We start from the raw sequence: 13,054 nt of genomic DNA, 5'->3' as shown, positions 1-13,054 counted from the left end.
CCGTTTTGCGAACCACTATTCAGCACCCAGGTTGGAAAGAAGGTCTTTTAATTACCTAACTAACGATGTGTAACATGATGATGTTTGGTTCAGTTTACTGCCATTTATTCAACTTCCAAAAAAGGATGGTTTTTGTAAGAAACCTCGTCATGTTATATAGTTTTAGAAAGATATTTGAAATCCAACGAGTTCAAAAGATTGAAGATCTGACAACCCTATCAAAAGTTATAAACACATAAGTGCCCTGAATTATGAAGATCTGACTACCCAATCTGATGGTATGAATAACGAATCAAGTTGATAGAACAGTGAATGGTCTGCCCTTTTGTATCTATTTTGGATAGCATTACCCTCTTAATGTGAGGAAGGCACCAACCCCCTAAGGGTGGATTAAGTAACTTTTTTGCCTTCCTCACTGAGGTAAGGCTATAATCCTGCTCTAAAATTGAACTTTTTATTTAAAGCTCGAAAACCCACCTTGATGTATACATATCGACTCAGAATCGAAATCTGAACAAATGTCTGTGTGTATGTGTGTGTGTGTATGTGTGTGTGTGTATGTGTGTGTGTATGTGTGTGTGTATGTGTGTGTGTGTGTATGTGTGTGTGTATGTGTGTGTGTATGTGACCAATAATGTCACGCAGTTTTCTCAGCACTGGCTGAACCGATTTTGACCAAACCAGTCGTATTCGACTTGGTTTAGGGTCCCATACGGTGCTATTGAATTGTTTGAAGTTTCGATAAGTAGTTCAAAAGTTATGTATAAAAATGTGTTTTCGCATATTTTCGGAAGTTGAATAAATGGCAGTAAACTGAACCAAACATCATCATGTTGTACATCGCTAGTTAGGTAATTAAAAGACCTTTCCAACGAGTCCAAAACATTGATAATCTGGCAACCCTGTCTCGAGTTATAACCACATAAGTGATAATTATGTACTTTTTGGATGCCGGATCTCACTTAAATGTATGTAAACAATGTCCGGATCCATCATCCGACCCATCGTTGGTTAGGTAATTGAAAGACCTTTCCAACAAGTCTAAAACATTGGCGATCTGGCAACACTGTCTCGAGCTATGACCACTTAAGTGACATTTATTGACTTTTTTGTAGCCGGATCTCACTTAAATGTATGTAAACAATGTCCGGATCCACCATCTGATACATCGTTGGTTAGGTAATTGAAAGACCTTTCCAACGAGTCTAAAACATTGACGATCTGGCAACCCTGTCTCGAATTCTGACCACTTAAGTGACATTTATTCACTTTTTTGTAGCCGGATCTCACTTAAATGTATGTAAACAATGTCCGGATCCATCATCCGATCCATCGTTGGTTAGGTAATTGAAAGACCTTTCCAACGAGTCTAAAACATTGACGATCTGGCAACTCTGTCTCGAATTCTGACCACTTAAGTGATATTTATGTACTTTTTTGTAGCCGGATCTCACTTAAATGTATGTAAACAATGTCCGGATCCATCATCCGATCCATCGTTGATTAGGTAATTGAAAGACCTTTCCAATGAGTCTAAAACATTGGCGATCTGGCAACACTGTCTCGAGCTATGACCACTTAAGATGCCATAATGGCCTATCTACAATCACTTAACTTAAAAAATTTCACTTAGCTTAGGAGTTTGAATCAATGGAAATGAATCTGATCTTCTACAATGAAAAGGAATAAAATTAGAAACTTGACGTATGGTTTGGAAAATTTCAAAATCTACGGTAAGTTGACGTTTCCATATCAAAGGTAAACAAACAACTGCATAGCAACGTATATCAGCCCAGCAAATTTTCTAAGTTGATTGTGGATGACGGCCGTAAGTTGTGTACATTTTCTAAGTTTTACTTTACTTAACTATTCTAAGCTAAGTGATTGTAGATAGGCCATTATGAGTCCTTGAGTGATATGTGTGTTTTTTTGTATTCCGGAACCTAACGAAATCAGACTAAATTTGTGTCCAAACTCATCATATCAAATATCACCAATTGTTGGAAAAAAGTGAGGAAGGCACCAACCACATAGGTGGATTAAGTTAGTTTTTTTATTTGAAATCCTGAGAATCTATGGACATAATTTATTAACAAACCCTTGCACTGCACAACCTACCTAAACTATAATTCATGATTGAGTTAGCGCAGAAAGCGCACTCAACGAATTTTTGTTGACCGTCGAGCAATTTGGACCACTGTGCAGTTTGATAAAGATATTCGAATATTTACGCACCATTTTTGTATTGACAGCTGCCAAAATGGTATGGAATGGCTTTTTCGGTTATTGGGAAGCCCCCCACAAAGTATGAGCCAAATAAAATAATACAAATTAAATCCATTTCTAGTTTTGGTAGAGAATTGCTCACATTCAAAATTTAAAAAAAAAATCACTGCTTTTCCTCAACCCAAATACAAATGGTGGTATGCTGGCCACAGGGAAATACCGCTGTCCCGTGTGGTGGGTGAAAACCCACAGTTTCACAACTAAGCCCGCCATTTGAAACAAACTTGCACGTGGAATCTAAATAGTTGATCAGCTCGGAAATGACATTGTTGGGCCCGTGTTTTTTTTTTATTTTGATTGAGCTAAAACCAACCAAGGGTTGCTCAATTTGCATCGTGGCTAGCATCAACCGCAAACGGACATGCATTAGCAAACATTACAATGTCTGATTAGTTGGTCTGAATCAATCAAACGTGGAATTTATTTTTCTGCACGAACAATTAGTTTACCTGTTGGTGGTTTTAAATGATCATTCCCTGCGGCGGTGCTACAAGAAGATTGTTCAGACAACAACTTCAGTAAAGAATTTATTTTTTTTTCACATAAGTCAAGTCCAATTACGCTAAGCAATGACAGCATCTCAAGCTGGTTTCTCCCCAAGGTGCTGTAGAAAAGAACGAAAAAAGCAAATATTTAATTCATTAGGAGAAATCCCACGCAGGGTACCGCAGGGCTCTGCCCAAAACATGGCCCAAATTAATTGCGATGTATATGACGAACACGCCTTGTAAGAAGTTGTTTTGCTCTCGTGTGACAAGGCAGACTCGAAACAAAAAATATATAATCCGGACATTTCTGGAGCTGTCATCTGACAAGCAACAGAAAACAAAAACTTTACTTACGCCTGGTAATTTGACAGACGTTAATACACGCCGTGATGAGTTGCTGTTTCCGTTGATGCTTTCGGGGGTGATGAATTCGGACAGAGCTAGGAAAAAGTTTTTTTTTCCACTCTCATCATTTTACTTTTCTACCTCAGCAATTCTCAACTGTCGAGAAAATGTTCCCGCGAGACACGATGTTTCCAAGAAATTTTAAGATGGAAAGCAAAGTCCAGAAGTAAATTGGCTTTTCGGAATGATTTGGGTACTTGGGATGAGCACAAAGCTTCAAAGAGTGGGTTAAAGAAAAATGTTCAACTCTTCTTTTATTCCACAAAGAATTTGGTGTTCGTAGAAAGCCAAAGACAACACGAAAATGACTACACGTGTAACGAATGTTTTTTTACAGAGGGTTTCTGAGTAATAAAGGTTTGGTCAAATAAAACTTCTTGGAAGTGCGTCCAATTCATTAATCGGTTTAATGAATTTACAGAAGTTAATTATTTTTCGAAAGTAGTGGATTGATAAAATAAACGGCTATTTCAAAACTGTTGTTTATTTGCTAAACAGAATTTAGCTATATAAGATATTAGATGCAAAATGTATTTTTTTGCAATTCCGTCGTGAAACTACTTACTTTTCCTGTCATTCTTGAACGACGAAACAGCCTACTTTTCTGTACCAAAAATAACAGAATCGAATAGTAACCCTTTTCAAAACAAATGCTGAAAAGTTCTACTTTTCAGCACTGAAATGGATGCTGAAAAGTTGAACTTTTCAGCACTTGTTAGGAAAAGTTATACTTTTCAAATTTTTTTTTGATTTGAACGATTCATTAACTCAATGCATGGGCATTTGTCCTATAATTCTGTCCAAAGGGTGTTTTTCGGAATTGCAAAAAACGTTGTATGGAACTTGTTGCAAAACTTGATTTTTCATCACTCGTCGTATTTATCTAACTCGATAAACCTTGTTAGATAAATGTACGACTCGTGCTGAAAAAATCCTCTTTTTGCAACTTGTTGCATAAACTACTATTATATTTTGTTTTTAACATGAGCATTTTATAATGTTTCTTTGTAATCATTGACTTCTTGGCCAAAGAAACAAAAAAAAATAAAGCAAATTCATGTTCGCACTTTACCGGAGCCGATGGTAATTTTTTGCTTGGTTGTTTAAAATGCATGCATCCATCGTAACCGTCTTGCAGTTTTGCTCTATTAAGAAAAGTTCCCAAGCTAACATTTTCTACCGAGCGAGATATTTTTCTCAAAGCCATTGTTCTAATTGAAAGTTTTTCCCACGGTACTTTTTCTTCCCCGGCAACTTTTTTGTTGTGCTTCCCAAAGAAACAAACTTTTCCGCTCAAGTTTCATACTCTTTTATTTTCTTCTTGCTTCTTTTCTCAACCCGTTTGTTCCAGCCGCCCAACTTTGAGCATCCATCAACGTCTGCCACCACGTTCCTGCCAACGTTTAAAGTTTTTAATCATCCGGATGCCGTGCCCCAGATATCGACCACCATGTTCATCCTGCCAAACTACATCGTGGGCGATTTGCCCGGAAATAGAAGCCAACAGCAGCAGTCGACGACGGCCAGCGAAAATCTGAGCATGACCATAACGGATGTGACGACATCCGGTGCCGGTTCCGGTGCTGACCCGATGGCGTCTTCCTGCATTCAGTGCAACTTTTTGGGCTGGCAGGGACCGACCACAACCACAGTGACATCTGGTGGCGTCGACCACAACCAAAAATCAACTCTCCGTCGCAATCAATCATACAAAATGCCGGAAACTGAACGAAAAATTTGTCAGCACGATTCTTTTTTATGGCTGGGCTTGAAACTCGGGGTGATGTAAATCTGTAGGGTAAAGTTGTCAAGATCGATTTGAACATCATTTAATCATCAAAGGTTTTAACCAAGTTTTTGTTTCGGTTGCTTCCGCGTTCGGGACGAAACACACCAACGTCCTGTGTCAGGAGCTATTTCACCCTTCTCGATTTCACTCTTTGAAATCCTTCTTGGCAGCTTTACCCATTCACGGAAAGCTCGCGACAAACCGGCATTTTTTGCCCCTGCATGTCGCCAGCGAAGACGACGCCGAAAGTCTCAAAATCGAGGACCACACGTGGCACATGGAACACGTGGATGAAGGCAAAACCGTGCGTCACCATCACCACCGAAGAGAAAATACACATACAAACACACAACCACGCTCAAGTGAAACGATAAGAGAAAGGAAATATCCATTGATGTATCAAATTCGCAAGAACAAAAAGACAAAAAAAAACAAGAAAAGCTCTATCATATAGAGTATCAAAAGCTCCACATCCCAACAAGGTGTTTCACCATGAAGGCTCTCAAACTGATGGTATGCAGACGACCCGTGAAGGAAATTGGATCATTTCATTTCCCCCCTGGCCCTTCTCGTATTATTGATCTAATAAGAGAGTAACGAACACATACACACAGACACGTTCTCGAGATGAATCGAGGGCACTCTGTTCACACCTGTCGATGTAAGCGATGAATGTATATAAATAAGTAAGGTTCAAAAAAAAAAAAAGGAACAGAACACAACCCATCTCATTGTGAAAGAAAGTGGCATCAAAGTATGTAACAACGTTAAAGTGGTTAAATAAATTTTCTAATTAAAATTAATTGGACATGGTTTTATATAAAGTGAAGTGATGACACGTCTTCATCTTGATGATGTGATGACATGCTTGGCTGAACAATGACTTGACTTGACGTAACGTGTAAACCCAACCACAACAACAATCAGGTAAATATAGAAAAAGGCTTTTTTTAATGTAAATCCTGATGGGAAATTCCGTGATTCTTCTTTTTGGATCAATTTTTTTTAATGCTCTGAAAAAAATAAGAAATTAAACTCAACATGACTTTACTCAATTAAATTTATGGTTTAGTTTATATAAAATAAATCAGATGATCAAAAATTTTTATACAAAGACTTATTTCTTATAAACTTTAATTCTGAAGCAACTCGCTTAATAAAAATAAAGTATTATAATTTAGGTTAGCTTTTTAAGGAAAAAATGGTGTTGTTTCAATACATTGACCGCTAATCGAAAAAGTTAATTGAGATTGTTTTACGTTATTATTTTTTATGATCAGATGAAAATCAAAATGGTATCGTTAAATATTTCAATTAGGTTTGTGCAAGAAGATTGACTTCAATTCATTTAATAGGTACCTAGTATTCATGAAATAACAATTTGTAGCGAAATATGGAGAACTGAGTTTTAGAAAGTTAAATCAAAAAATAATGCTGGAATGGTTGTAAAGTGATATTAGTTTATCGTTGTTTTTAAATCAAGATTTTACTATGATTTTTTTTTAACTGAAGTCATTTATAAACCTGAAAATCATGTGGTATAAGAGAAATTCTCTACGAAATGGGTTTTTTTTTAGAATTTTATTTTTTTAATTTTTTAATTCAACTGAAACTTTTTTGGTACCTTCGGTATGCCCATAGAAGCCATTTTGCATCATTAGTTTGTCCATATAATTTTCCATACAAATTTGGCAGCTGTCCATACTAAACTGTTGTATGAAAATTCAAAAATCTGTATCTTTTGAAGGAATTCGATTTGGTGTCTTCGGCAAAGTTGTAATCACGCCTTCCGTCGGATCCCTGGGTCCTGCCTCGGTGGAGTTGCTGGTAGGCAGTTGGACCAACAATCCAAAGGTCGACAGTTCGAATCCCGGGGTGGATGGAAGCTAAGGTGTAAAAAGAGGTTTGCAATTGCCTCAACAATCAAGCCTTCGGACACTTAGTGTCGAGTAGGAATCTCACAATCGAGAACGCCAAGGCAATGCTGTGGAGCCAATATTTTTTTTTATAGTTTAGATTCATTGTACGATTTTAGCTTATAAAATTAGAAAAAAATAAACATTTTTTTGTAGTTTTATGATTTTTTTTTACAATCAGTCAAGCTGTGAATTGATCTTCATACTTAATTCAAACATTTATGTCTGCCTGTGTGGATCAATCGGACCGTGCACTGGATTCACAATCCAGAGGTCGCCGGTTTGAATCCCGAGGCGGACGCAAATAAATTCTAAGTGTAAATATAGGTTTTCGGTGCCCTCTCCCCGTGCCATACCTTCACACGCAAAAAGAACGATACACGCCTGTGGATCCGTTGACGAAACCGCAAGGTTTAAGAGGGCCACATAATAAGGTGTTACGTCGATTCCGTTTTTTATGTCGCACTTAATTTATGTCACACTTAATTCAAACATTTATGTCGCTGTCCTATACCATATTGTTGCAAAACATTAATCAGAAACAAGATCAGAACAATTTTCAATAAATTTGAATTTTCCCGGGAATTCCCGGGAAATTGGTTGAAAATTTCCGTTTCCCGGGAAATTGGACGCTCTAGGTCCATCCGAAACCACTCAAAAATATCAAAATATTAGGCCGCGGCATTGCTAAACCTGCTGTCCTAATCCGCCCCATGTGTCTCCCTATTCGCCCCAGATGATGATACACGTAAAAAAAACAATTTCTTTATTGTTAAAAAGCATTTAGACCATGAGCAACTCTCTAAGAAATCGGCCGATTTCGACCATTTTTATTTTTTGTATTTTTTTTATTTGACTCAAACTTTGTGGGGGCCTTCCCTATGACCAAATATGCTATTTTGTGTCATTGGTTCACCCATACAAGTCTCCATACAATTTTGGCAGCTGTCCATACAAAAATGGTATGTAAATATTCAAACAGCTGTAACTTTTGAGTGAATTTTCTGAACAATTTGGTGTCTTCGGCAAAGTTGTAGGTATTGTTGAGGACAATTGAGAAAAAATAGGTACACGGAAAAAAAATATGAGGATTTTTTTATCAACTTTTTTTTTACTAAAGCTCAATTTCCCAAAATATGTATTTTTTGATTTTCGAGATTTTTTGATATGTTTTAGGGGAGAAAAATCCGCAACTTTTGAGCCATAGAGAAACATGGTCAAAAAATCTGCCGCCGAGTTATGAATTTTTGAAAAAATAGTGATTTTTGGAAAAAATCGAAGTTTCATGCAAAAACAAGTTTGACATTATTTTTTAATGCAAAATTGAATTTACAATCGAAAAGTACTTTACATATTTTTTGATAAAGGGCTCCGTTTTCTAGATATAGCCACCGAAAGTTTGATTTTAGCGAAATATTTGCAGTTTCTCAATTTTTAAAAATAGCGACCATGAGTGACCATTTCTAAAAATATATTTTTTGAAAGGTTCAAAAAATTTGCTATAAAATTGTCTAAGAGACATTGAAGATTGGACCTTTGGTTGCTGAGATACAGCGGCTTAAAGAAAAAGAAACACGAAAATTGAAGTTTTCGAAGTCTCACCCAAACAGCCCACCATTTTCTAATGACGATATCTCAACAACTAATGGTCCGATTTTCAATGTTAATACATAGAACATTCGTGAAATTTTCCGATCTTTTCGAAAAAAATATTATGAAATTTTTTAAATCAAGACTATCATTTTAAATGGACGTAATATTCAATGTTTGGCCCTTTTAAAATGTGAAAAATTCGGCATTTTTTGCAGATTTCGTATGAGTTGGCGGATAATAACCCAGAAATATAGTTAAGTTTCGACAAAACATTTTTGAAAGTTTCTACATAGCAATGATTGTTATTATATTTGTAAAATCTCCAAAGCAGATTTTTTTTATAAAACAGAAAAAAATGAAATATTTTTGCAATGTTAGTCACTCAATAAATTTCGCTTCCACTAGATTTTTCGTGAAGTGTAAAGTTTTGTTGCACGGCTGTATTCATACTTAATAATGAATTTTATATAGACTTTCCAATATGCAATTATTTATTTTCTCAGAAAGACTTGGTGGGAAATCCTGCCACTTTACCATTGTGGTTATTTTGTGGAGCTTTCAATTTTATGATAATTGAGTCATTATTTTTCGCTCAACATGCAGCCCAAAAAAAGCCGTTTCCATCAATCAATTGTTTATGGAGGACCCTTGTGCAAATATCAGTCTGCGTGATGCGACGAGGCTCGAAATTAAAAGTGGCTCGTTCCCGAATCGTCCTTGTGACCAGTGTGCCACATGATCGTTGGCAATAAATTTTAAAACACTGCGAATCATGCGGCATTCCAAATTCCGTTTCCCTGCCTTCTCATCGAACAAAAATACCAAAAGCTGAGTGCTGTGAAATTGTGCACGTGCGACCCATCTTTCGCATCCGTTTCACGTGGGGCCACACGTTAGTCACCGTGCACCAGCAGCACACGGCAAGAGAGAGGGGGAGAGATCGTCGTCGACTACAATTAACTTTACTGCGCGACGACCTGACGTGATTTATGATCATCCCCGTTTCATTCCGGAAGGGCCACCTTCGAGCGGACTGGTCGCGAAACTTACTTTATGGCCCACGCCGTAACATGGACAGAGGCGGGGTATTTCGGGAATGGATGAATATTTAGCTTCCCTATCGTCCTTTGGCCCATTAGTTATCGGCAATCATTTTGAAACGTCAAATGGCAATTGATTACTGTTGTTTTGGATATGCAAATTGGAAGTGGGCTGTATCTTTGGAATGCTTTGGTTTTTTTATGCTTTGTTGATCCTTATAAACAACAGAATGCTTTTGTTGAGTTTTTTTAAACCATGAAGTGGGAAACCCAAGAATCTAAATATAATTACAAAGTGCCCTGGCTGACAAAGTATTAGTAGACAGTACAGTTCAGTACCAATTTTAACTGAAATTTCTTATAGAATCATATTTTAACTCAGGTTGTTTGTAAGATTCAGTTTGATCTTACATTAAGCAACATTTTAAGCTGTTTCACGAAATGTTCTTATTTTTCAGCACATTTCTTCGAAATTACCCCAAAATCCAAGCTGGAATCCAAAAAACGTCCGAAAATAAATCTTTTCTTTGTACAATTTGTCATGAAAATACTGCAACACATCACAGCTAAAATAGTAGTAATCCAGCTGCGTGTAAACGGCCTGGGTGTAAAATAAATATTGCATTATTTTATGCAATTTTATGTAATTTTACACCCTGAAATATGTAGCCCATCAGTATGGGAAACCTACTTGACCGAAATGTCAAGCCCATATATGCGTTTATCCTTTCAGCTTTACATCGGTCTGATGGCCGAGTGGGCTAAGGCGCCAGTCCTTACTGTTGGTGCTGGGTTTGAATCCCGTCGGTTGCAACTTTTTTTTTTGTGTTTGCAAAAAATGTACACGCAGTGTGTATTATTAAGCGTTTATTTTGAGGAAGGTGATGTGCATGTTTTTGCATGCGATATTACCATCGGTTTTTTTGCTGTGATTGCTTGGATACAAATTTGAGCATTAAATGCAAAAAGCTTATATCATCAAAAACCGAATTGTTTTGAAAAGTGGTCAAGGCGGCATTTTTCGAGACGAGATTTGTTTGTTCACGCCATCCGTCGGACGAGAAGTAAATGTTGGCCCCGGACTAACCTAAAAAGGTTAGGTCGTTAGTTCAGTGCAGGTGCAGGAGTCGTCTCCCTGGGTCCTGTCTCGGTGGAGTCGCTGGTAGGCAGTTGGACTAACAATTCAAAGGTCGAAAGTTCGAATCCCGGGGTGGATGGAAGCTAAGGTGTAAAAAGAGGTTTGCAATTGCCTCAACAATCAAGCCTTCGGAAACTTAGTTTCGAGTAGGAATCTCGCAATCGAGAACGCCAAGGCAATGCTGTAGAGCGAATAATTTGATTTGATTTTTGGTAACTTCACAAGGATTGGTCCTAGGACAGTGGTCAATATGGAGACTTTTATGAAAAATTGTTTGGATAATCAATTTCCGTATTTGGTTTTTCAAAATTTTGACGTTTAGAGCCCTTTTCAATAAAAAATAACACAGTGTAAATGATTTTTTGTTTTTTTTTTTTAGGAGAGTTAGTTCTATCCTGCATTTTTCGTGAATCTTTTGAGCAGTTATATATTTGCCCACCTTTGAAATTTTTTTTATGAAAAGCTGAGAAAATTCTCTATATTTTGTAATTTTTAGGTAACTTTTTTGAAAATATTAGCAGTTTTCATTTTTCTAAAATTAATGCACATGTTTGCCCACTTTAGAAAAAAAAATTTGAAATCCTGAGGAAATTCTCAATATTTTGCTTTTTTGTACTTTGTTGATACGACCCTTAGTTGCTGAGATATTGCCATGCAAAGATTTAAAAACAGGAAAATTGATGTTTTCTAAGTCTCACCCAAACAACCCACCATTTTCTAATGTCGATATCTCAGCAACTAATGGTCCGATTTACAATATCAAAATTTGAAACATTCGTGAAATTTTCCGATCTTTTCGAAAACAATACTTTCAATATTCCTGAATCAAGACTAACATTTCGCAAGGACCAAACATTTAATATTACGACCTTTTTTTGAGACTAAGAAAACATCAATTTTTCTGTTTTTAAACATTTGCATGGCAATATCTCAGCAACTAAGGGTCGTATCAATAAAGTTCAAAGAAGCAAAATATTGAGAATTTTCTCAGCTTTTCAATTTTTTTCAAAAAGTGGGAAAACATTTGCATTAATTTAAAAAATCAGTTAATCAGTTAAAACGGTGAACTTCATCAAAATCTTACGAAAGCACTTTTTGATTGCAATTTTGATTTTACATCGTAAAATGACGTCAAAATTTTTGGCAAATTTTTTCGATTTTTTTTTTTAAATCAGTATTGATTTAAAAATTCATAACTTGGCCAAAGTTTTTTTGCACAACCTGGAAATTTCTGAAAAGTTGGCATTTTATGTCCCCTAATACATATCAAAAATAAAAAAAAATTAAAAAGTGTTTTTTTGAAAAGTTAAATAAAAAATCACCGCAAATCATTTTTTTCAATGTAGTCTATATCCATACCTAAAACTTTGCCGAAGACACCAAATCGATAAAAAAAAAATCCTTCAAAAGATACAGATTTTTGAATTTTCACAAATCTATTGTGTATGGACAGCTGTCAAATTTGTATGGAAAATTATATGAACGAACTAATGATGCAAAATGGCTTCTACGGGCATACCGAAGGCACCAAAAAAGTGTCAGCCGGATTAAAATATACAAACATTAAAATTCATAAAAAAAGATCGATTTCGTAGATAATTGCTCTTTTTGTAACATCTTAGCCTATTCTCACAAAAATTCTGAAAGAAAAAAAATCATGAGCTCACCTTCAATTTTGACTTTTGAACTTAAAAATAAAAAATCTCAAAAAATTGGCGTGTTCTTTTCTTCCAGTATTTTTTTTTTTCAGAAAGCCCGTCAAATTTCTTAAAAAATTTTGTTTTATCTCTTTTTGATACGATGCAACGGCTTCGAGATATATATATAAATTCCGGATTACAAGAATATTGAAAACACTTTAGCCCTTCTCAAAAGTCATTATCGAGTGAAACTGGCTCCATATACATAAAAATGGCTAACCACATGTCTACAAATGCATGCATGTTCTATCGCCCTACAAAGTAAACAAATTGTGGTAATAATACATTTGTGATTAGTGACAGATTTTTGTCAAAAAAAATATAATTAAACATGTTAATTGTTTTATAAGTTCCTTGAGAATTCCACATTTTAACACATTTTTATAGGAAAATTACTCAAAAACGAATTAATATTCAACCAACCAAATTTTCAATTTTACAAAATTAAACTTTTTATCTGATAACAGAAAGTGCTTAAGAATGGGGATAGAAAGAGAAAAGCTGAAAAGTAGATAACTGAGAGATTTTGTGGTTAAGAAATAAATTATTCGGCCCTTAAAAAAAACAATATGGTAAACGAAAACAGTAGATAATTTTCGAAAAGAATCAAACAAGTTTTAATAAATTCCTAAAATTGCTAACAAGAAGTGATTCTTTCCGGTCAATGCGTTAAAAGCTGTGCTTTAATCACTTTGAAAA

General features: G+C 35.8%; 1 protein-coding gene across 1 annotated transcript in view; it reads left to right on the top strand.

The window, feature by feature from the left end:
• Positions 1–5,771, top strand: part of LOC120425681 (uncharacterized) — a 30,604-nt gene extending 24,833 nt beyond the window's left edge. Inside the window, exon 10 of the mRNA XM_039590263.2 lies at positions 4,531–5,771. Coding sequence (XP_039446197.1) covers positions 4,531–4,968 — 438 coding nt within the window. The 3' untranslated portion in view covers positions 4,969–5,771. The remainder of the gene's footprint in view (positions 1–4,530) is intronic.
• The last annotated feature ends 7,283 nt before the right edge of the window (positions 5,772–13,054 follow it).

The sequence above is a fragment of the Culex pipiens genome, chromosome 3 (assembly GCF_016801865.2).
Source record: "Culex pipiens pallens isolate TS chromosome 3, TS_CPP_V2, whole genome shotgun sequence".
NCBI classification, from domain to species: Eukaryota; Metazoa; Arthropoda; class Insecta; order Diptera; family Culicidae; genus Culex; species Culex pipiens.
This window is presented reverse-complemented; position numbering and strand designations above follow the sequence as displayed.